Source organism: Haliaeetus albicilla, chromosome Z, assembly GCF_947461875.1.
Source record: "Haliaeetus albicilla chromosome Z, bHalAlb1.1, whole genome shotgun sequence".
NCBI classification, from domain to species: Eukaryota; Metazoa; Chordata; class Aves; order Accipitriformes; family Accipitridae; genus Haliaeetus; species Haliaeetus albicilla.
The window spans coordinates 1,421,262-1,445,885 of record NC_091516.1 but is presented as its reverse complement, the minus strand read 5'-3'; the positions used below and the strand labels follow the sequence as shown (position 1 = coordinate 1,445,885).

At 48.9% G+C, this 24,624-nt stretch overlaps 1 protein-coding gene across 3 annotated transcripts; it reads left to right on the top strand.

Annotated features, from left to right (window-relative positions):
- Window positions 1-724: 724 nt before the first annotated feature.
- Window positions 725-21,710, top strand: GDNF (glial cell derived neurotrophic factor). Of its 3 annotated transcripts, XM_069777581.1 has the most exons (4): window positions 725-1,951; window positions 3,239-3,436; window positions 18,841-19,309; window positions 21,549-21,710. In XM_069777581.1, exons 2-4 carry the CDS (start codon window positions 3,265-3,267, stop codon window positions 21,556-21,558), a joined length of 651 nt encoding a protein of 216 aa, XP_069633682.1. In that variant the 5' UTR covers window positions 725-1,951; window positions 3,239-3,264; the 3' UTR covers window positions 21,559-21,710. The 3 variants fall into 3 exon arrangements, with proteins under 3 accessions (XP_069633682.1, XP_069633683.1, XP_069633681.1); XM_069777582.1 differs by having other exon boundaries at window positions 726-1,951; window positions 3,239-3,337; window positions 18,841-21,710; XM_069777580.1 differs by having other exon boundaries at window positions 729-1,951; window positions 18,841-21,710.
- Window positions 21,711-24,624: the final 2,914 nt, after the last annotated feature.

Sequence of the window (24,624 nt, the reverse complement as noted above, 5' to 3'; positions counted from 1 at the left end):
AGACCCGCAGCCAGGTTGCAACCCTCGGGGCAGCTCTGCCGCCGGCCCGGCCGTGCCCAGCGCGGGTCCCTCCGTCCCCGCAGCTCCGGTGCTCGGCGCTGTAGCGGCGCGGCGCGCTCCGGGAGCAAAGCTGGTCGGTGTCCTGGGGGTTTCGCGGCTCCATCCCATAGCCCAGCGCCTCCCCGCCAAAACAAACACCCGAAAGCGAAAAATAAATAAATTTTTAAAAAGCCAGCAGCGCAGGGCGGACGGAGCGGCCGGTCTCTCGGCCGCCGCACAAGCCCTGCGCGCTCCCCCGCCGCCCGCCCGGGCTGCGCCGCGTTAATTTCATAGCACCGGCGACATGAGGACCTCATACCTCCGGACAACTGGGTGAGTCATAAATACACGGCGGAGGGCTGAAAGCCGAGACCGTTTACAGCGACTTTGCAGCGGCCTCCGGCGAGACCGCCCGCCGCCCGCCGCGCAGGGGCCGCCCTGCGCCCAGGGGCCCCGCGGCGCAGCGCGGCTGCCGGGGGACGACCCCGCGCCGGCGGCACCTGCGGCCGGCGAGGGGCGAGGAGGGGGCGGCCCGCCCGCCGCCGCCCGTCGGTCCGTCCGGCCGCCCGGCCGCGGCGGCGGGAGCGCGGAGGAGCGGCACTGGGGCGGGCGGGGGGGGGGGGGGGGGGCGACGGAGGGCGACGCGGTGTTGGGTTACCCCGGCCCGGCCCGGCCCGGCCCCGCCGCCGCCGCCGCGGGGCCAGCGGGTGCCGCGGGGCTGCGCCGGCGGCCGCGCAGCCCACGGTATGTCAGGCCGGTGACTTCAGCCGGGAGATATTTGGAGGCTCCGCGGGGTCCGGTGCGGGGGGCCAGCGTGTGTTTGGGTCTGAAAGCGAATCAGCGGAGGGCGCGTCACTGCCAAAGGGCCCTATAAATCCATCTGCGGCGCCGAGTCGCCCTGGCAAAGCCCCCGCGTCCGCGCGTCCGGCTCCGCGCTCCCCTCCGCCCGCGGGTGCGGCGCCCCCCGCGCCTCGCCCGGCCCCGCGCCCCCGCCCGCCCAGCCCCGCCGGCGCCCGGGCAGCCGGGAGCGCCCAGGCCCAGCCGGGGCAGCCGGAGCGGGTGCTCCCCGGCACCGGCCCGGCGTCCCGCCGCGCTCCCCGCTTGGATCTAAGCTTTCGCCGCGACGGGACCCCCGATCTGGAGGAGGAAGCCTCGCTGCTGCTGCTGCTGCTACCGGCTCTACAAATCCCAGCGCCGGCCTCTGATTCTCCCAGCAGGCTGAGGGGGGTGGTTTGATTTTTTTTTTTTTTTTTTTTTTTTTTAGTTATTTTTTTCCCTCCCCTCCTCCGCTGGGGTGAGGTTTTTTGGTGGGCTTTTTTGTCTGGGGTTGGTTTGTTGGTTTTTGGGTTTTTGTTTTGTTTTTTTTTTTCCTTCCCGCCGTTGCGTGCGTGTCCGAGCGGTGCGCGGCTCCCCGCGGTGCTGGACCAGCTGGCGTTACAGGAGCCCTGATGTCTTCATCTGACTCCCCGCAGTTGTTGATGGAGTGTCTTTCTCAGATTTCCAGGCAGGGTCCCAAGAGCAGCACCCAGAGCCAGCTCCCGCTGCCAGGCGGCGCTCCCCGCGGCTCGGGCCGCTCCCGCCGCTGCTGAGCGCGGCTCCGGGGCCGGAGCGGGCAGAGACCCCCGCGGCACCGCTCCTGCCGCGGACACAGCACCTGCGGCGGCGGCGGCGGCGGGGGAGGCCGCCGGGGCTTGTGCTGGCGGCTCCCCTCTGCCTCCATCCAGACTTGCGACCTTGCCCCCCCCCCCCCCCACCCCACCTCCACACGTCTCCTCCCCCTGCCCCCCCGCACCCCCCGCGCAAAGAGGGTCCCGGCGGTCGGCTCCCGACCTGGCCCACATGCATCGCCCGTCCGGCCACTCGGCTCCCCGGCGTTAATGTCCATCTCGGGTCCGACGAGACCAGCTCAGAGGTGAGGGCGAGGCGGGGGCCGCGGCGGGGCGGGCGGGCCGGGGCGGGCGCCCTTCCCGGGGGCACAGGGCCGACCCGCCGCCCCCCACCCGCCCCCGGACCCGGCGAGGTGCGAAGGCAGCGGCCGACGGGGAAAAGCGCGCACGGGGCGGCGGGCGCCGGGCGGCCCCGGGCGGCAGCCGAGCCCCGCCGCGGGAGCCGGGGCCGCCGCGGGTGCCCCCCGGCCCCCCCCGGGCCGGACGCTGCCCTGTGCCGCCGTCCGGGCCGAAGGGAACCGGGCTGGGGGCGGCCGCCATCCGCGGGCGGCGGGCATCGGGTGCGTGCCGTGGCTGAGTGCGGGCGGGGGGACCGGGGAGCGAGGAGGAGATAAGAAAAAGGGAAAGGGAGAAGGGAAGGGGAAGGAGCAGGGAAAAGAAAGAGGAGCAGGGGAAGAAAGAAGCGTAGAGGAGGAGGAAACAGCGAAGGAGAGGGAAGCGAGAAGGAGAGGAAGATGAAAGGGAGGTGGAAACAAAGAGGAAAGGGGAAAGGAAATGCTGAAACAAGGGGAAAGGGAAACGGGAAGAGAAGGGGAAAAGGCAACGAGAAAGGGAAAGGGGAAAGGAAGGGAAACAGGAAGAGGATGGAGAAAGGAAAGGTGGCAAGTGAAGAGGGAAGGAAGGCAAAAAGGAGAGAAAAATGAAAAAGAGGAAAAGGAAAGAGAAAGAGGACTGGGAAGGGGATGGGAAAGGGGAAAGAGGGAAAAAAAAGAAAGGGAAAGGGAAAAGGAGAGGGGAAGGAGAAGAGAGGGAAAGGGAAGGTTTGCCTGTAGCACAACAAATCTGCACATCCCCGTACCCCGGATCAGCCTGGTCTGCCCTGGCCCAGCCCGGAGACAGGTGCCGTGGTGCTGCCCGGGTGCTGGAGGAGGACAAGCACAAGGTGACCTGCCTGCCAGCACAGGGACACGGTCACACCACACACCCCCACCCGCAGGCTTCTGGGACCTGCCTGCTCATATCCCCCAAAGCAGCTTGCTTGGGCACAGAGGGGCTGGAAGCCATCCTGTGCCTCCCGCTCCCACACCTCTCGCTGAGGAGAGCCCACCTCCCTCGCTCTGGGAGGCAGTAGGGGTGGGAGGCTGAGCTGGGCACAGGTTGTTTCCCCCTGCTCTGTCCCCGGGCCTGGCCAGCGTGGACCAGGCTGATCTGGGGTGCGAGGCTGCTCAGCTTTGTCTCTGGGCTGGCAGGGAGGGGGCAGAACTGGGGGAGCGCAGCAGCTGGGGGCTAACCCTGCCTCTCCTCTCTGCCAGGGGCCCGTGTTGGAAGGAGATCTAAGATGAAGTTATGGGATGTTGTGGCTGTCTGCGTGGTGCTGCTCAACACGGTCTCCACCTCGCCCCTGCCCACCGGTAAGACGCCTCTCAAGGGGCCCCCTTCAGTGGTAGAGGGGCCTGAAGACGATCTCTCCCCCATCAGCCTGCTGCCTCCCTATGCTGTGCACAGTGACTGTAAGAAACATTCCCCTTTGTAGCGACTGCTGTCTGTCTTGCTAAACCTGCTCCCCTTCGCTCAGGCATCTGGGTGAGGAAAGGACCCCCCCACGCTTTCTGCCCCCACTTCTCCCCCAGGCAGGGTCACTGGCTCTGGTCTGGCTCCAGCAGCTCCAAACCAAGTCATCCTCCAAAGCTTGGGGTTGGCAATTGTGGTGGCAATGCTCCCCCTTCCCCCCCACCTCCAGTCCTACTCTCCTGGCAGTCCTAAGATCCCTTTGGTTGAAAAACCTGGAGAGATGGGAAAGGTAGTTGTATGGAGAGGAGCTGGGAGCAGGATCAGGTGCATACACCTCGCCGCGCAGGCACTTAAACTCCTTCCCCACCGCTTCAACCTTTCCCTGCTCAGACCTGCCAATGCAATTATTCACTGCCTGTAGTGGGCGCAAGTCCTGATGGAGGTTGGACTCCATGGTGGGAGGCACTGTACACATCCTAGAGCGCTGCTGAGTTCCATTAAATCCTCCTTGGATCCTGATCCTGAAATTAATGTGTCTGCATGGAAATTTACAGAATAGTAGCGGTGGCAGGGTTAGGAGCTTGGTGCAGAGCAATCCACATGAACCAGCTCACAGTAAGGCAGCTTACAGTCCAAATGACAGATAATAATAATGCCTCGCTAATAATAGGTCTCCTACAATAGCAGATACAGGATTTTCACAGTGGTATGTGAGCGTTACGCTAACTCTGGTGGCTTTTTAATGTGAGAATTAATATGACTCAGTGAGAAGTGGCAAAATACTCACATGAATTGTGGAGATGTTCACTTAGCAAAGGCACAGACACAGCTTGGAGGTTGCTGCTTTTGCCTTTGCTCAGCCCTCTCTGTTTAGCTCGTTGCAGGATGCAGAAGGTATCCAGTAATTGGGATTCATTTTTATCACCTTAGCTGGAGGCATGTCCTTTCTCTGTGCCTGCCGCAGCTCCAGCCACAGGCAGTCCCGCTATGGTCTCTCCGGGAGCAGCCAGGCTAACACAGCGTGGAGGCACCAAGTGGGGAATCCTGTGCTGTGACTCCTTCGTTCCCTCCCCAACAGCCATCTCCTCTTCTGCACCCACATCTCTGTCCTTCCTCATTTAGTCTTCTCTCTTTCCTTTCCTTGCTTGTGTTTCCCCCCTGCTGGAATCTTGCCTAGGCTGCTGCCTCCGCCCATCCCAGCCCGGGCTCCTGGTGCTCACAGACCAGCAGCCCCTGACGTGTTTTCAGCCTCTCCAGGCAGGGAGGTTTGGCCAAAAGTGCTTCCTCACAGGGCTCCAGCCTGCCAGGGCTGGGGGGCCGTCATGGTGACCTTGTCCACGGCAAGCTGCATGTTGGGATAGGTACTGTCCTACAAAAGACAGCGGTCAGCTTTTCAGGCCACTGTGCTGGTCCTGTCTGCACAAGCTTGCTGCACCACCGGTGGCAAGAAGAGCATTGCAGGGGCGCGGGGGGAAGCAGCACCAGTCAGTTTGTAGGTCTGGCAGAAGCTGCAGAGTGGGAGAACATTAATGCTCCATCTTTCCAGGGTGGTAGTATTAGTATGATGCTTGCTTTTATCTTGAAACTTACTTTTGGGAATATGGTTCCTGGTGAGCTGGTTTCACCATAGCAGCTCAAGGGCACAGGTAGCAGTAGCAGTCTTGTCTGTTCCTACTGTCCAAAACTTCTCATTGTTGCATCTTTTTTGTCTGTGGATTGGGTAAACAAGAAGTGGGAAGAAAGACGACCTGTGTTTTAACTGAGCGGTGGTGGTATCAATAGACAGCCTCTTCCAGAAATCTCTGTTTCCAGGGTACAGACGTAGGCTTTGCCAGGCAGAGCTGGGTCACAGGTTATTGCCCAGGACAGTCATTTGAGAAAGGGCTGATAGTTTGGTCTCAATCTCTTAACCCTGGAGATCACAAATAGACAGGCCTGGCTGTAAGGGAAAAGTAAGCAGTGCTGTTATTCACAAGGCAAAGTGGGGAAACCCCAGGGAGTTCCTGTGGTCTTTGCATGGCAGCAATTTATGCAGCACCCATGCCCAAAAGTCAGAAACTCCTCTCTGCTACGTTGCCAAGTCGGATGAGTCAGAGGAGACCTGCAGAAAGGCGGCTGTAAGAGAGCAGTGAAATACTTCGATCCACTTTTACGCCATTTTTAGTTGATTTGAAAGTGTGTGGTGCCTGCAGAGCAGTCTGCAAACAACAGAGCCCATGAGGCTGATCCTACCTGGGCACATCGCTGCCTTCCCACTGCAGCGGCACTTTGTTTGAGTCACCACCATCAGTGTCTTTGACATATTTGTTTCTCTCTGCTTACCATTTGGTGGCATGCACCCTTCAACACATGGCAGACATAGAACAGTATACAGAAGAGGAGTCACGTCTACACCATCTTGACTTCCCTGTCCTCTTCGAGGTTTCTCTTACAAGCAGAGGGCAGTGTGCCACGAGCATGCAGGCACGCTTGCAGCTCCCTGGCTCATCTGCTGGTGGACCTGCCCTGTATTAATATCTCTGTGGATGCTGTTGGTCAGCAGCTTCACCGAGGGCCTTTGCAAGAGGCGGTTCACAAAGCAGTGGGAGTGCTGTCATTACCCAGGTTGGCTCATCTGCATAGGGCAGTGTGTGGGTGCTGAGCAGGACTGGGTGCTGTGTGCGTTCAAAGCGGGGTGCACTGCTGTCCCCCAAAGCAATCCCTATGCAGGCTGGGTGGGGAGTAGTAGCCACACTCTGTGTGCATTGCTCTTAACTCCAGAGAGGTCAGGTCACCCGTATACCGCTTGCAGCAGGGGTTGGTAGGGGTTAGAGATCAAGTCCTGCTCCTAAGGGCAGGCCAAACACATTGTTGGAGCACAGATCGGTTTTCCCAGGCCCTTGACACCTTTTTGTCTTCACATTTGGTGGGATTGCTTTCCCTGCAGTGCTCTGAGGTCACCTGATGTTACCCCATCCCTTTCAGGTTGGCTCGAACCCTTCCTTCATTCCAGCCTACAGGCAAGGTCCTAACCTCCTGTGCTGATCAGGTGTAATGTGCTGACCTTTGCTGTTCCGGGCAGTAATTAGAGATGGCAGAGGGTGTTGGCAATTGCAGTCTTCTGCATTTTTTAGTGGACTGGAGGCTGGAGTGAGAGTAGCCTCCATAAATGCCGTGCATTTGAGATGAATCCAGTGTTTGTAGGTGTTTTAGGTGTCAGTGTTCATGGGGTAGCTTATTTCACACAAAGAGCAGCTGTAGAGCTTGTGAGGTTAGAAAACCCTTTCTTTGTTTCCCTCATGCTGCAGTCTGCTGGGGGGAAGAACACAGCTTAAATAGCAAGTGCAGACAGAGCAAAGATAAACCAAATTATTATAAACTGAATACTAAGTCAGCAGCTTCAGAAGCGTGACAGCGCAGAGGGAGCCAAACACTTGGTTTGACTTACATGCAGTTCCCAGCGAGTACATTTTGTAACTGCTTGCTGCTGTATGGCTATAATCAACGTGTATGTGAGGACTGGAGTATCCTGAGGTCCAGGTTATGATATATAGTCTCTTGATCAAGTGAGCATCTTTAGTAAGAACTAGCGGTAAGCATGTTAGAATTAAATGAAAAATCTCACCATGGACTTTTCCCTCCTAATAGGAGGAAAAGGTGTTTTTTTGCATTATAACATCTGAGTTACTCTAAGGCCACTAGATGGTCATTTGTTGTTGGAGCTCCTTTGGTGTGTTTGTTACGCTGTAACACACCATGGTATGTGTACATTATACCTCTGTTAAAAATTCGTCATACCCCTGCTAAGGGGTATTTAATGTTAAGCATTTAGCTGGCAACACTACCAACTAATATGGAAAGTGTCTAGAATAAACAGTGATACTGTAGGGCTCTTTAAGGCTAAATTATACTTCCAACTGAATGCATTTCCTTCCCTACAATATTTATTAGGCACATTCAGTGTTACGAACCAGAACTCTCATGTTTCTGTCCAGGCTTTCCTGCTCAACACACCTACAGTGTGGCAGATGCGCTTTAGTTTAAGATGCCCAGAAGCTACAGAGGTAACCTGCCCATGCGCAGTAATTCCAATGCATCGGAGAGGTATCTGCCACACCAAGCAGGTGCCACACTGCGTCATTTGATCTGTGTGTATCTGGTGCAGCCGGTGCACCCAGCCAGTGTCAGACAGAGTGTGCCTGTGTCCTTGGGCCAGCATATATATAGTAAAGTTCGTTTGCATAGGCACGCCCAGCTTATGTAGGCATCTAGAAATCTCAAGCATTCAGGCTGGCCCATTCATGGGCAAAATTCTAGAAAAAGAAGGAACAGGACACATCTGGTTAAATCCAGATGCATGTAGGCCTAGAAGCTGGCTTCTCTGCAGTCTCAGGTATAAATATTGAATATACTCCTACGAAGGGTATTCTGGGACTTAAGGAGGAAAGGGTGGAAGTGCAAGAGAATATGTTTTTATTCTCATTTTAAGAGGTATACTTTGTTTAAAGTTTTATGTCTTTGCTGCTTTTCAATTTAGGGACCTCAAAAACTTCCCAGTGGAAGTGTGGATCCTTTTAGATGTTTTGCAGGTATGGGTTGCTAGATAACATACCTGAACATGCTTTTCTCGGTTACTTTTCATAGGCCTCTTCAATATATTTTAGAAATCCCCGTGTTCAGAGTCTGCAGATGACAAGCTGCAAAACCCTTCTTGAAAGGCTGAAGAATTCAGCTGCATAGTGACTATTGATGAATTGATGGGGGAGGCATGATTTGTCCACTAGAAGAGGATCATCGGATTGAAAGGTTGTAATGTCTTTATAAATTATACTGTTCCTGATTAGGGCTGCGTAAAGGAGGTTTAAAATATTTAAAGTTACAGAGGCTGAGATAAGCCATTGGGATCATTGAGTCCCATCCCCCAAAATCGCAGATGATAGGGATGGACATCTAGTGCAAATATCCAGTCTTCATCCTCCCCGCACACTATCAGCTAAGCAACTGCAACTTAAGACTTGCAGTACACAGGCAAGACCCTGCATAACTACACTTGTTGTGGATTCTCATACTTCTGAGGTAATAAGTTAATGGCAAGCAATAAATGAGGAATACTAAATATTGCAGCATAACCACGTTCAGGACCATCAGACATCTAAATAGGCCACTGCCACATTAGTGCTGGTAGAGTGGTTGACACTGCAGAATAGTCATTTTTTATAAAACCCACTGTAGTCTCTGATTAAGTGATATTTGGTAAGGGGAACCAAAGGAAGGATTTCAATGATTCCTGGAAATCCAGTCCTGCTTACAAAGAAGAAAAAAGAAAATAGAATCAAAAAGGTTTATTTGAGACAGGTACAAACAAAGCATTAAGACACAAAATATACGTTAAAGTATGTGTGTTTTTAAGATCAAGGATAGCATATTAATTACATGAGGCATTTCAAATATCAGCATTCTTTTCAAGGAATAAAGCCAGATTGTATGATTTAGCAGATATTTAGGGTGTATGTATTGGTACGGCACTTAAACTGAAACCCACAGGTACATTTCTCTGAAGTCAGTGGGACTTGTACAAATGCTTTAATGATTATTGAACATGAATAAGCTTCAAAAGAAGCAAACACTGAAATCAAAGTACTCGTTTTCCTGTGTCGGGGCCAGGCAGTGTTACAGCAGTATGCCAAATCTTCTCAGGTGGCCACGTTTGTAGAGGCAAGCTCGTTGTATCCCCTTTAACTAACAAGCTACACACAAACATCTGGACTACCTCTGCTCCCATCCCAAGCGTGTAAGATTTCTTTGGCAAAACCAGCTATTACTCAGGAAATTTCTGACGGGGAGGTGTGGATCCAGCGTAGTGGCTGAGAAGGCGCTTGCTCTTCTGAGCACACGCCAGCACTGTCTGGCAGGCCATGGTCCCCACATCCCAACATGAGACCTTCTGCAGCAGAGCACGTAGCACGTGCCCTAGAGACAGGGACTGATTATTATAATAATAACATTTTCCAAACTGAAATATTAAAACTTTTTGTATTGTTCCTATTGTAAACACAGGGAAATGCAGGTAGTGAAAGGCAGCAGTGGAAGAACACATATTGTTTATAGGTCAGATCAAAATCTGATTGTAGCAGAGATTGCCGCAAGAGGGGCATCAGACATGGTTTTGCCCAGACGGCTCTGCTTTACTGTCCCCAGGGAAGAGACTGGGATAGGGTCCCTTCCCGCTGCTTTGCTGCCTATGCTTGTTCCTTGGGAACACCCCTAATATCCAACAGGAGATGCAGTGTAAGAGCACAGGCAGCCCGGGAACAGCTGCTGTTATTTATTTAGGAATGCTGTTCCCATTCAGAGAGCTGGCACTAAAGTGGGGCTGGGTGACCAGTGTGGGTTTTTAGTGATGTCATGCGAGGGCTGGGCTGGATCACTTCTGCACCAGGGGTGCTAAAGAGAATTTCTTTTTATTACCGACAGTATTTCCTCCATTAAAGTCTCAGCGCCGTGCCTGTTAGGTGGCTGCATGCGTTCTTGCTAATAGAGGTCACAGATTCCATGTCCCACTCATATGTACTCCTCTGAGGTTCTCGCAGGGTTGGGACAGAACCAAATTTTAAGTGTAAACCCAGGTTTTACTGGGAAGCTGAGTATTTACTCAGCATGGTATGGATTTGGAGGGGTACAAGGCCTTAGTAAGGAGACAATAGGCAGGTATGTGCCTTGCCCTGGTTTGGCTCCTGCTCCATCACTGGCTTCAGGCAGGGCACTGCCACTTTTTCCTGTTTCCCCTTTTACACTTTTTATGCCATAACTTCTTGAGATGCAGAGACTGCTTCGTGGGTGCTTGAGTACCTGCACAGCCTCGTACAATAAGGCCCTAGTGCAGTCAGGCTCCTGGCAGCTGCTTCAGGAGCTGTCACAAAACCTCAAGAACTGTCCCCAAAGTCAGGCAGGATCTTGTGAACGACCCCACCTGGAGCGGATGAAGAACAAGAAACTCTTGTGGACAGGTCAGCTTGCCAGACAGCTTCCTTTTCTTCAGCCAGTTCATCTGACCTTGCTGTTTCCCCTTGGTCTCAGGGAATTCCCCCAGCTGGGAGCAATGATGATGGTCCTGTTGTTTCTCCCCTTTCTTCTCCTGGTGGGAACCAGCATTTCATACCTGTGAGAAAGCAGGCACAGGATGCAAGGGGAGGCACTGCCAAGTGTGGCAGTGCGAAAATACCAAGTACTCTGCAGGTTTGCCATTATGACCAACACATGGGAAGTGGCAGGGTTAGCTAGTGAGCTACAAACACAGATCTTGGCTGCTCCATCAGGAGCAAGCACACCAGGAAGGTTAACCCTGTGCCTTTTTCCAGTGCTGCCTTACCGTACCTGACTGGTGTAAGTGGCCCCAGAGCCATCCTCCAGGTTACTTAGCACTTTTCCTTGATGAGAGACAAGTGACACCAGTGAGAGGCTCCGTTTCTAAGGGCTGCCTGAGTCAGAGGGGAGGACACAGCACGTCCTGGGAGCTGGTGAGGCAGGGAGTATTAAACATTTAAAGATGAGCTGACCTTGGTGTGTTTGATGTTCTGTTTCCTAATGGACACAACCGACTGCTTTCCATTTCACTCTTAGCCCCACGGATATTTATGCAAGGTGCGAAAGCAAAGTCATGCCTCAGAGAGGTGGTATTTTAATTGTTTAAATCCTGAGAACCTTTCAGCATAACTATTTTTAACACCTGCCTTTGCTTTGATGCCTCCATGACAGGCTTTGTTTTTCATGAAAAATATTTCATTTTCAATAAAATAAATTGTTTATCCCCACCACAGTTGATGCTTTTTTACTTTGCAAAGCAGAACGATCATCACATTAGTAATTTTAACCTCACTAAGGTTGCACTTCCACAAACGGGTTACTCTGAGGGTCTGCTAAAGCATGTTTTTGTGGTGTGAGATGGAGGGATTCTGTGTTCAGACAGGGCATGTCCACTATAATAAGTACCTGAAAACACTACTGCAAAGCAAGCTAAATACAAAAATAATTAATGAATAAATGGTATACCAGAGTAATCTTCATAAGCAAGAAAAAATTAGGATGATTCATTGCAGTCACTGTTAGAGGCACATTAATTGTCTCTTTCCCACTATCAGATAATGTAAGAAGAAACGTCTTTGTGAGTATAACTTTGGAGGAAACTTAAAAAATAACCAGGAAAGAAAGGAAGTTAAAATATTTCCCAATGAAGGGTGCAGATTAAAGTACCAGAACTGTTTTTGAAAAAGGGCTGTTTGATCCTAACACAGGTCTAGATCTGAATTTTCTAAATAATGCTTACCATTATAATGAGCTGGATTAACCCCCTTGAACTTTGAAATTGTACTTTAAACTAGAGTCTGAATGCTGCTGTTTGAACTCCTCTAATTGAAAGAGAGCTGTGCCTAAGTGAAATATCCTGGTAATTTTATTAAATGTTTGGCCTGGCATTTTGATGTAGTAGCTATACACTGCCACAAATGCATGCATAAAAGCTACAGTGTAAAACAAAAATCTAATTTTATCATTTTTAGTATACCTTATGTGACTTCTATTGCATCACTTTAGTGCAGGATATGCAAAGTGCCAAATGGCGCTGCAGTGATGTGATTACATTTTACTGAGATCAGTAAGGAAAACTATTCTATAAAGTACAAACAGTTTCAAATAACTCAAAACATCAAGTTTTAAGAGATTAAAAAAAAAAAGGAAAACCCACTTATATAAATTATTATTTTGCTATTAATATAATTCGAGCTTTTCTTGTAAACCATAATAGACAGCATGGTGAGAAGAGACTGTAGTTAGCCTTTCAAATCCATAATCAGGCACCAAAATGAGTAACTGGGTTTTTTGCTTAAAAGCTGAAGATCCATCTGTTCCCACTGAAATCAATTTGTGGTCAGGTACAAACGGAGGGTTTCTTGCTCTACCATGCTGGGTTACTGCCACTGCGGGGGAATATTTGGCTTTAAGATAAATCTGTTGCTAGTAAAATCAAAGGAATAGTTTTACAAAATGTAATTGTGATCACATTTGAACAGACAGAAATAAATTGTCCATTTTTCCTTAATGGAGACTGTTTTCTTGAATGTGACAAGTTTGGTTTGGATACTCATTTAGATCTATTTTATGTAGAAGTCTATCTGAACACTGTATAATTTATTCTTCTAAAAAGCACAGGCATCAGACCCCGGTCGTGCTGGCACGTGGTGTCTCTAGTTAATTGGAAATGCAAAGGCAGACCCTGGGGGGTTTGCAGCGGGGAAGATGCCTTGGAGGAAGGCATGTTTCCCTGTGTGCCCAAAGCAGAGCTCCGGGGTGGCTTTCTGCAGGGGCCGGTGGGGAGCACCGCAGGTGTTTGGCTGCAGGATCCTGTGCCCGTACACGCTGCCAGCTCTTGCAGTACCCAGGGGACAGGGACTGTGCTCCGGGACGGGCAGGTCAAAGCTTCAGGTTCCAGAGAGCAGAGCAGTGAGGCAAGAATTTAAGTTTGCATTCAAGAGGGATGTTCTAACCCAAGAGGTCAAAACTATGATCTGAGTGTGCCCTAAAGGTTCAGAAAGCAAGCAAACAGCTTGCGGACTGCAAGCAGAAGATGCAAATATTCTTGGTCTTTTAATTAGTATTTTAAATGAGTCTCATTTCTTCTTTTTTTGTTTGACTCCTGGAGTTCTGGACTTTTGGTGTTCATCAGCTCTGCCGCCAGCCTGGTCACTTATCTAGATTCCCTTGTGCACCAGTGCTGTGATGTTTCATTTTTTCCTTTTTTTGCTTTTTTATTAATTTTCTGGTTATGTGAGAAACTTCTGGCAGATCAAGAGCCCTGGTTCAGCTGGACATGGGAGACAGAAAAGGTACCCAGAGGCAGACTAGCACGTCGGCTGCCATCCGTACCCCCCATTCTTGATACTCCAGCACTAGAGAGTAGACTCATGCTCTGGTTGCCACCAGAGGAAAAGGCTCTGCCTGTTCTTGCCTGGGAGGTCAGGTCCTTGGCATGGCACTGAAAGAGGGACCGTGGAAGGGAGCTGCAGGAGAGCGAGATGAGTGGGAGCAGGACACACGTGCTGGCCACAGCTCCCGCAGGCACCGCTGCCTGCCGGCACCGCTGCCTGCCCCACGCTCCTGCTGGTGGGGTGCTGGGCAAAGGCAGTGCAAGAATGCTTGCACGTGCCCATGCAGACACCTTCGAGGGATTTCCCCAGTGACTTGGTCGGACAGCTTTCAGAAACCTCATGACTTTGCACCGGCCTTGTGAGTATTCATGGCACCATAGTGTAAGTGGTGGGGCTCAGCCCATCACAATGCCCCAGTGGGGTCTGTGAGCCTTTTTCCCATGCTGGGAACAAGATACGAAGAGGCCCCATGTTTCCTGAGGGAGGATTTTATATTTCTAGAACATACGGTCCTTTCCCTCGGGAAATACCTGCTTTGAGGTGCATCACATGTGTGAGCCAACCTTTGCTAACCTATATTGAGCACATGCTGTTGTGGGCTACTCCCATCCTGTCCCCTCCTATCCTAGGTGGCTCTGGATTTTTAAATTGTAATTCCTTCACACTCTGCAGCTTGGTACCAGGGACTCCTGCTCAGAGATCTTTAATGCTTTTATTGCTGTAGTATCTAAGCATTTTCTGCTGGCACTTTGTACAGTGTGACAGGCATCTGTCGTGTTTGTTCTCTCAGCTTTTCCACCAGAAGGCAAGTGTTGTCAGTAAACTAGTTTGTTTTGGAAAAAAAAAAAGTGTGTGTATAATTAGCTATATTTGTATGTGTGTATGTGTAAATACAACACACATATACACACATGCAAACTGTGTATGTTATGGTAAGGGATAATAATATGTGCTTCTCCCAGGGGTGTGAAATACCCACAGAACGCTCTGCCTGCTGCACAGTCAAGTCAGCACAGTCCATGCAGTGTTAGAGAAGCAAAGCTGCTGGGCTATTGGCCTTCGTTCTGAGACTACAAACATTTTCTAAACAGTGTAGCAGACAGAGGGGTAACTGAGGCAGAGGGGTAACTAAGTGCCCCTCAATCGAGTGGCTTTATTCAGGTTGCAAACCAGCACTTGATGCCAAGGCAGCCCATATGACTGGTGGTGTTCCCTGGCCATGCAGATCGGCTCAGCACCCCCTCCACCACCAGCAGCAGTTACCACAGTGCAGAGATCAAACAAGTGCTCGGCATGTTGTGGCTGTGGTGCAGAAAGGCCTCGGCATCCCTGGAGCACATCTACCAAGTGCCCATCAGGATGGGGTGGTCCTGCTGTCAGTCTTCTCCACCTTCCCTTCTGTCCATTAGCCTTTTAACATCTTTAGTCTTTGGTCAGTGGTTATTGCTTACTCGCGTATGATGTCTGGTAGTAGCTTCTTTAGCACTTGCCTCTAGTGCCTTGTTTCAACCCATCACGCCTGGTGTTAATGCTGGCATTTCCACTTGGGTGCCCAGGGTCATGCTTCAGGTTTTTTACAGCATTTTGTTTCGGGCTCTCAGGCTTCGCACCCATACTTATTGGACAGCTGAATATCCCTACTGGGTCATGACTGGCACCTTGGCATAGGCTGCTAAGTCAACTCTCACTTCACTCTTGGCTGTTAAGGTTTCCTTAAAACCCCTGCGAGCTGATTGTTCCTTGAACAGTGCTAGATTATGGAAGCAGACTTGGAGTACATTGGCAGTCCAGTTGGAAGCTCCCAAAAAGGGTATTGTTGCATTGATCATGACTAGTTTGAGGCCCCACAGGCAGAAGGTGTTGTTGCTTACAGCAGCTTGCAAGGACTCACTGAGTAGCCCAGTAACAACAGCTGCCATTGTGTTAACGTATAACAGCATGTGTGGTTGTAGGTGAGCACACACTGACCAGGGTCAATAGGTCCAGCACATTTTCTTGAGGAGACCTCTGTGCCCACTGTTCCCACTGGTTCCCTAATATCACCCACGTGCCTTGTGTCTTCTCCAGTGATGTAATCTCTAAATACTGGGGGTCACTGCAGGAGTCCTCTCGACAGATTTGGATATCTGCTTGGGATATTTTCCAATCCCGTGGGCTGAAGGGGAACTCGACCCTGGAGACAGAAAATTGGCGTTCATCTTACTCATAGTGCTGGCATCCCTCCCAGTGAGTCTCCCAAGTGGCCTGATGTTGCAATAGTGGATGAGCTGAACAGGGGTCCCCAGCTCTATTAGATATATCAGCCATGCACACCTCATCCCAGGTTACAGCTTGGAGCGCTTCTTGCATGGTTTGTGTTAGAGCCCCAGTGAGATTAGCAGGATCAGTCGTGCTGCCAATTACCCCATTTTCTGGTTGCAGCAAGTCCATGTGTGTAGGTAGTGCTCCTCTAGTTGGATATGCTGTTGGCTTGATTACTTGATCTACTTTTTGCCCTACTGCTTCCACCTTCTGCAGTGTTGACACCCCATGCCTGCGTTAGCAGCATTGCATAGGGCTCTTCTGTGATATGTTTCCTCCACCTTAAATATCATAGGCCACTCGCAGCACAGAAGGCTCTCAGCAACATTAGATCCCTTGGTGCAGTTGGGGTCGTGATCATGCATGAACCTGGGTAGATGTCAGCATGGGCTCTGAGCAGGGACACAGTCCACAACATGGGACTTTCCTCCTCCTTATCTACCCTCCAGGGTACACTTGGACTCACTTGGGCAGGACAGTGCCTGAACCCTGTAACTGTGTGAATAATATCTAACCGAAGTAGACTCCTGCATATAGCACTGTGGTATTTTTGCACCTGAACTGCAAGTTTAAAAATGATGTGCCTAGTTGGGTTGTTATCTCTTCAGGTAATCCACAGTTTTGTTTCTCCCTTCTTAGGTGGGGGACACTTACTCCCCTCACTGCACTGGCAGCGTACCAGGCTTAGGATAAGTATGAGGCTGAAGGTTGCAGACAAGAATCTCCACGTATAGGTTGGGTTTCCTTGTAACAACCTCCTGTCCCCTTTCTGATGGTTGACCATTGCAGGAATTTTGTTAAACCCTAGTAGGCTTCCCTGATGGTTGTATTTCACTCTCCATAGCCAACATAGCCTGTATCTGTGTCGGGGCCAAGCTTGTACTTCAGCAATGGGGGCTATGCCAGCTCCACGTGGGTCATCTTGCTTGACTGAGTCTAGCAAGGTGTCTACCCCTTCTTGCTTTTAAGGAATGTAGCCCACCCATCGCCTTGACCTGGACCTTGCTCAGTAGAGCAGTATTCGTATGGTGTAGCCAGACCAGCCTGTCCTGCAACAGAGGTGGGTGGCGCTCCAATGGACACATCTATCCAAGCTACACCTCTCCAGTAGGTATTTTGGTACCTGCTACAGAGGTAATGACAGAGGAATGTAAAAAGGGTGTGCTTACCGTTGGTGTCGCAGGAGTATGGGGCTTGGTGCAGGGCCCTGCCTTGTTCAGGTCCCATATAGCTGTATAGATATCAGCCATCCCTCCTTCATGTCTTTTGACAGTCGCTGGTCTGCGAGATTGTTGCCGTTAGCATGGATATCTGTAAAACAAAGTGTAATTCACTTTTCCCAGTCCCAAACTCTATAGTTTATAGGATCCCACTTCCCATGTGCTACCCTTATTATGTGAAGGTACAAGATTGCTTGCCTTCATTAGTCTTTTACCAGTCTGTACTATTTTGCTGGAGCCATCCATGAAAGACTGTCTACTTCTGATCCATCACTGTTTTGTCATGGAGGGGGGCCTCTAGGATGTGGCTGCTTCGGAGAGGGGTCCATGTTCCTCCTTATGTGCAGATGGACTGTGTTTCAGCAGGTTTTTGCACTACTGCTGCCCCCACGTCCTCTGTATTTGGTGCTTCTGTTGAGGATATGAAGGTACACATTCGCTAGGCAATGGGAGGCAACCTTATGTCTTCCTCTCTCGTGTTAACAGAGTCCATTCCACAGTGTATGGGCTGGGTGCATGTGCTGCCTGGTCTCCCATCAGGGCTCCTGTCCGTTACAGTGCTCATTAGGGAAACGTGGGGCTGAGCCTTTGCCTAAGGAACTGTTCCTGTCTCAGCACCTGACCGGGTGAAAGCCTTCCTGGCTTAGTGGAGGTGCCAACCCCTGGGCAGGTGCACTGCGTTGGGTATTGCCTTTCCCAGTGTTTGCAGTTCTTGGGATATTTGTAGGGATCCTTCTGGAGGTGGAGCTCCCGTACACGCAGGGCTGCATGCGTGACACTGGTCTGTTGTGTGAGTGGGCACTTAGGAGTTAAGTACAGAAAGAAGCATACTCTTAGGTCTTACTGCAAAGGAAGTGAGTCCTCAAGTCTTGATTTTTGGCACAATGAATGAGAAAAAAAAAATCTCAATACTGCAATGTAGTTTATGTGTTTAAGAGACAATCATTAATAATTCAACATAAGAGCACCTACACATGGCTCCTGACAGCCTGACCCTCCATTAAATTACTGTATTCACTAAAGCAGATCACACTGAGGGATTTAGTCTATGGGAAGTTTAAAGGTTTCAAAATAAAATTTTTTTCCAAATCATGCTGAAAAGCTGAAATCTGAGAACATATCAGAACACATTCAATTTCACCCTCCTTGAAGAGGTTTGTTCTGTTAGTATCAAAACATTTCATTGACTTCAACATTTAATTTACTTGAATAATTTATCACTGGTAGAGTACATATCAAGCAAAAAATGAAATAGCTTATGTTAACTTCATAAAAAACAAATGCATTAATAACATTTCCCTTGAAAATTAACATAATACTTCTATTCTGACCTATTTCTACTCAGTCTAATCAGCATCTTGTGATACAAAAGACTTCAATGAGAAATTTTTCAAAAGCTCTTATTATAATTATCCCCTAGAAGCAGTAAAAAAGCAGGCATTCAGCCAAGAATAGCTCAGGCTGGTACCCAGGAAATTCCCCTTTCTGTCCTGCCCAAAAACCGTATTGATAGGTGGCTTTGACAATACTAACTGCTGCTGGTGTGAAAAGACAACCATTAAAAATTATAATCACGAAATTGCTTCAAAGAACCCTCGTCCTTTTGCTGCTTTGCTGCGAAGAGCCTGTAAAACCTCTCTACAGTAGCTTCCTCCACCCATTAACTAATATTTGTATCATGACATGCTTTTCCTTCCCTCGATTGTGACAGGGCTCATTCAGTATTGAAAGATGTGCTGAAGTGCTACCCAGCATCAGCAGACACCTACAGAGATACATACATATCTCATTTGGTTTTGCCCAAATGAGTTTCCATTATGATCTAAACCATTCCAAATTCTCCCTGATTTCTGAGGGTGCTGGGTACGCACTGTGAAGTGATGGGCAGAGCAGTTTGCATGTGTCTAATGTTCTTGAGCCATGAATGGACAAACTTAATGACAACTGACATGTGACAAAGCCTTTTCTCTCTTTCCCAAACAGCTAATATGCCAGAGGATTATCCGGATCGGTTTGATGAGGTAGTGGACTTTATTCAAGCCACCATTAAAAGACTGAGGAGGTCGCCAGATAAACAGACTCCGATTTTTTCTAGGCGGGAGAGAAACCGGCAAAACGCAGCCGCAAACATAGAGAATTCCAGCAAAAAGGGAAGGAGGAATCAAAAGGGCAAAAATCGAGGATGCGTCTTAACAGAAATACATTTAAACGTGACTGACTTGGATCTGGGATACGAAACCAAAGAAGAGCTAATTTTCCGGTATTGCAGTGGATCTTGTGATGCAGCTGAGACCACCTATGACAAAATTTTAAAAAACTTAACCAGAAAGAAAAAACTAGTCACTGACAAAGTGAAGCAGGCTTGTTGCAGACCCACAGCCTTTGATGATGACCTGTCCTTTTTGGACGATAACCTGGTTTACCACATACTGAAAAAACATTCCGCAAAAAGGTGTGGATGTGTCTGATGGCTGCATGCCAGCAGCGGTGCCAGTTTTGCATTCCTGCTATGATGCAAAGAGTGGGACCAAGGTTCCTGGGGATGTATCTGCTCAGAATGGAGAAAAGAGGACCAAGAATGCAGAATGAGGGGTCGTGAGAGCTGGGGGAGGGCGTGAGGCAGCATAGGAGGATGGAGGCTTTTGACGTTCTACGGGAAAGTAAATAAAAGCTCAGGTGGAGATGCCGATGGCTGGATGGCATGCAGGCTCTCTTTCCCGTTTGACACAGTCCACCATCAGTGAGACCTGGATCCATGAGGAAATGTGCTTAAAAACACAACCCTGCCATAGCACACTGTGTTGTAGTTACACCATCCGTGCCAGGAAGCTTAGCTATGGACTAGCTTAGGAGTACCTTAGTCATCCCCTGTGCCCTCAGCTTTACTGAAAGGCACATTGTGCTGCTGCTCATTGAAGGGTGGTTCCTAAGCACTTAGGACAACTTCTAAGCTGTAATAAGATTAACCTCGTAAGTAAGATGATATCGGGCAAATATCAAAATTCCCAGTTCTCAAGTTCTTTAGGGCCAGTATCGATATGAAGCAAAACAGTTCCACTTACTGGTTAAGTTTGGTTATTTCCATCTTGTGTTTCTTCAGAACACAGAGTGTAGGATTTCATTCTTCTGCTACCTGTGAAAACGTTGTGTTTTTAAGCACTTCTTCCTAGTATGGTGAGAGAAATAACAAGCCCGGCCTACACAAAAATGTGTTTCTTTTGGTTTACAAAGGACTAATGTGACTTGCGTAACTACATTTCTATTTGGTCATTGTGAGTGAGCAGAGACTACTTGATGCAATGCATCCATTCAGAGTCATAAATATACAGAAGATATTTATTGAGATTAAGTTATTGTTATTTATTACAGTTCACTAATGAGTCTCCTTTCCTTATTTATTAAAGTTTCTTTTCAAAGGTGCCAAAGTAGAAGGTGCTTGGGGGATACAGAGAGACAATGGAGTTGGGAACAACGGTCCATGCGTTCGATTGAAAGTGTTAACTTGAATGCAAAAAATCACTTACTTTACCTTTTTTTTCTTTTAAGCAAAATCCTGATTATATGCACAAAATGTAGTGCCAAAGCCTGCAGCCCTTCCTCCTGTTCACTAACACTTTTGAAAATTACTGCAGCCATATATGCGCAGGAGCAGCAATGGCTCTGGACAAGTGAGGGTCGCAGGACTTGGCTCAACATTAGCGATTTGTTAGGAAAACTAATTTTAGTCGTATTTAAATGTAGCCACGTTTTTTTCTCACACTTTTTGCCAACTGACCTCATATAACTATTGACAGATGGAAAATAATCACGTTTAGCCTTATAATTTCTTGTTATATTTATTTAAGCTTTTCCTTCCGTATTTCCATATAGAAGAGGTTAAATCCCTCTTACTAGTTAGCCCTGGATTTAATGTAGCCTGCAGGTAAACAGTTGTGTTAAATAACCAAAGTGTTTTGTATAATTTGCTGAAACGTTACAGGATCATACCCACACAGCAGAACAGTCAGTTTCCTTAGGATGAGAGAGGTTGTACAGCAAAGGCATTTATAACTGACCGCTAATGCAAGCTCTTTTTCTGGAGACTTTTTTTCCCAAAGGAGCAGCAGTGCAGGTCACTAGACATACCTGACAACCCGTGAAGCATCAACTCCCATAAAAACAACAGGAAGAAAAAAAATCCCTACTGAAAACCAAAAAATGATAGTCTGACCTTTTATCTCATGCATGCAACGGCTTTCCGTACTCATTTTGCCCTGGGCCCCTTGGGGCGCCACAGAAGAAGGGTCTAGAGGTCAAAAAAGTCCAGAATAGGCATAGAAAGATATACCAGGTGTATGAAATGTAATTCAGCCCTGACCTCCACTGCTTTCATGGGTGGACAGAGGGCAGCCCCAGAGCCCACCCACAGAGTCCATTCTCGCACTGCCATGGGGATACCTTACCTTCCATGCTGGGCAGGGCTGGTACAGCTGATACCGCCACCAGCATCGGCATGATTTGGGCAATAAAAGCCTGCCAAGCATAGAGTCAGCTGCACTGCTGGGCGGTTGACCAGCGGCAGCGCTCAGAGGTGCGCTTTCCCTTGCCCCAAAGCATTTTCTGTGCAGCTTGAAGAGGCTGCAACCAAAGCAAATCACTATGTTCAAAATACAAAAGGGTAAAGTTTGTGATTTTTTTTTCTGTTTTTTTAGACCTTACTGAAGACAGGAGTGTGCTTTTCTGGAGTTTTTTACTTCACCTGCAATTTATGTCTCAGTCATTTGTGTTAATCAACCAAAGTTCTCTACAGACTTTATTTTTGTACAATATTCATTTTATAACTTTTTACAAAATAAAACTCATTTCTATTGTTATTTGGTTGTTGCTTGTGCTTCTTCCCCATTGTACCACTTCCAAGTTACAGTATTGCCTGGTTCCCAACCCCATGGGGCAATGCTGAAGGGCCAGCAAGCCCTCTACAAAGTGGAGCTTTCCCTTCCTATCTCACCAGCATCTTTAAAGTGTATCAGAGATGTCAGTAGCTTCTTAGCAGAACATAACATTTATGGGCCACTGCAATAAATGACTTGAAAACGCATGGTAAGCAGTGACACAGTAATCAACCCGGTTTGATTGAAGCCTGCTCTTACCCAAGCTGTCCCTTGCCCATGTGGGGCTGCAGTGGCTCTGTGGTGGCCTTGGCTAGGCACAGCCACAATTCCTGCACTCAGAGATTTGCATTTTGCTTTGCTAACCTGGGCATTACATCAGTTGGACTTAATTCCATCCGCTTTGGCAGTCCTTTTCCCTTTGTCTTTAAGTGGGAAAACACAACTTGAGGAATTTTCTTTTCCGCCACCATCACGGAAAAGATGAGGGCAGGTTTTGTGGCTGTGGCCAGCAACATGTTCTCAACTGTTTTGTGTTAAGTGCAGCAGTTCCCATCACAGAGCCGATGAGAAACGCATGCAGACTTACAGGTTTTGACACCAGGCTCTGTACTCCTCAAAGCTGCTACAGAGAGGAAGAGGGAGCATCTGAGCAGTGAGCCAGTAAGCAGGAGATCAAACACTCTTAATGTACAGCATATGGATGACGTGGTTTCATTTGTACCGAGTGAGGCCATGCACGCAGCTCTGGCCCAGCCACTGGAACGCAAAGCAAAGCTCCCAAGCACTGCTTTTGAAGCACATGGCATTGAAGGCATTCTTCCTCACATGCCACTGCCTCTGCTCCTTGCAGCAGAAGCCCAGCCACCATGCGCAAAGGCTGCTGATTGCAGTCTGGTTGGATATGGCACATATTAAATGTTTTGCATGAAAATGACCTGCAGCTGCACATTCAGGGGAGATCGTGCACTTTTCCAAGAGCTGGAGGGAGTGTCTACATAAAATACAACAATGAGGTACTCTGAAGGTTAATCTCTGACCTTATAGACCACACCTTCTGTCTCCTTTTATGTGGATGGGGAAGCACAAGGCCAACACTGAAGTCTTCCTTGGCCTTATCAAAGGCTTTGAGTAGGCTACATAATACATGGCAGGAGCAGATTTGCTTGCATGGAGCTGTTTCACGCTCCTTCCCCAACCTTCCTGGTGATATTGGAGCGAGCACATGGGGCTTTGCCATTGCAATCCCAGGCTCACCACTGCTAGGCTGGCACCTTCAGCCTCATTTTCTGGTTAAAGTAAGGCTTGCATTATCTCCCTGGCATTCTGCATGCATTAAAGCAGCTTGAAACCTTCAGCTGGCAGGTTGTGTAGAAGATTTTGAAAAGGACTTAAAATTTCATTTGTCATTAGATAGTGCCAGTGCTGGGACAGACATTATGTTGCTGCTTGATTAGCAGGGCCAGCATTACCATGGGTCCCTTCTGGAAGGAGAAGATGTGTCTCAAGTTAGATAAATTATTTACAAGGAAAGGATGGACCAAATTAAATAATTATTTACACTTACACAATACTAAAATAAGGAGGATGTTAAGTTTTATTACTCAACATCTTGATATGGATTTTTTTTTTTTTTTTTTTAATTCTGCATCAGGTTTTGTTGCATCAGTTAGCATTGTGCTGTCAGACAAGAAGGCTGATTAAGACTTGGGACAAATTATGAACATCTAAGGAAAAAGGAGGTATTTTGCAGGAGGGCATATTTAGTGACACAACTTGGAAATCTGGCGCTCAGTCCCCTCCAGCAGAAGGGATTGCAGCCATGCACATCCCGCAGGCAGCATCACCCACAGGCAGGGCATCCAGAGAGAAACTGTAATAATACCAGGTCCTTCTGCAAGCTCTCTGTGCACTCCGTCCCACAGCTGTCTGGTGGTGCTGGTCTCAGTGCAGAGAGGATGAAGTAGGCAAAACTGTGTTTTGATTTTGGGTTGTTTCACCTCTGCCCGCAAAAGGGGAGAAAGGCCAAAGGCAGCCAGTGCCTCGGTCTGGAACAGAACAGGAGGAAACCAGCAGCAGCCTTGCTCCTTGCAATCTGGATGGCTAACCAAAAATACAGAGGAAAATATCAGGACGAAGAAAACAAATGGAGCTGACACATTGTATAAATAGGTCTTCAAATGTCACGCATGGCTGGAACAAAGATGTTTTGTTCCAAAGCAAGAGACAGCTTGAAATGGCTCGGTAATACACATTGAGAAGTTTGCTTATTTGGAACAGAGCTCTTCTAATGAAAAGGTTAATTGTGTTGCAATGGAAAACAAAAAAGGCAAAGCAGAGGCCAGGTCTTTACTCCTCACCCTAGCAAAAATTTCCCACTGGCTTGAAGCGAAGACTTTCTCTAGCGAATATCACAGGACTGAACTACTAACGTTACAATAAATGATACGGTAGCTGTATTCATGGGTCAATAAAAATAGCTAAACAAACCATATATTCTAGCAGTATTAACCCCAGTGGCTTTCACACAAGCCACAGCAGTGTCCAGTGAGAGAAACACAGTGCTCAGCTCAGCCTGATGCCGGGAAGTTTCCTTGGGCAGGCACCGAGCACCAGTACTCGAGGTCAGCACTGAAATGTCTTCACTTGCAGTTGGCTTTTTCACTTCAAAACTGCAGCATTTTATTCTCTTTTGCCCAAAAGGGTCAGTCACAAGTGTGGAAACCTTTCTGCTTTGCAGCTGAAGAAATGGCAAAAAACACGATGGGTTTCTGAAGGTTGGAAAGGGATGCTGTAATTACCCACAGGGCTGAACTTTTGTGAACAACTTCTCTAGCTTTTTGACAGCAGTCCCAGCCCTGGGCCACAGGTGCAGGTATCCTCCTGCTGCCCCAAATTT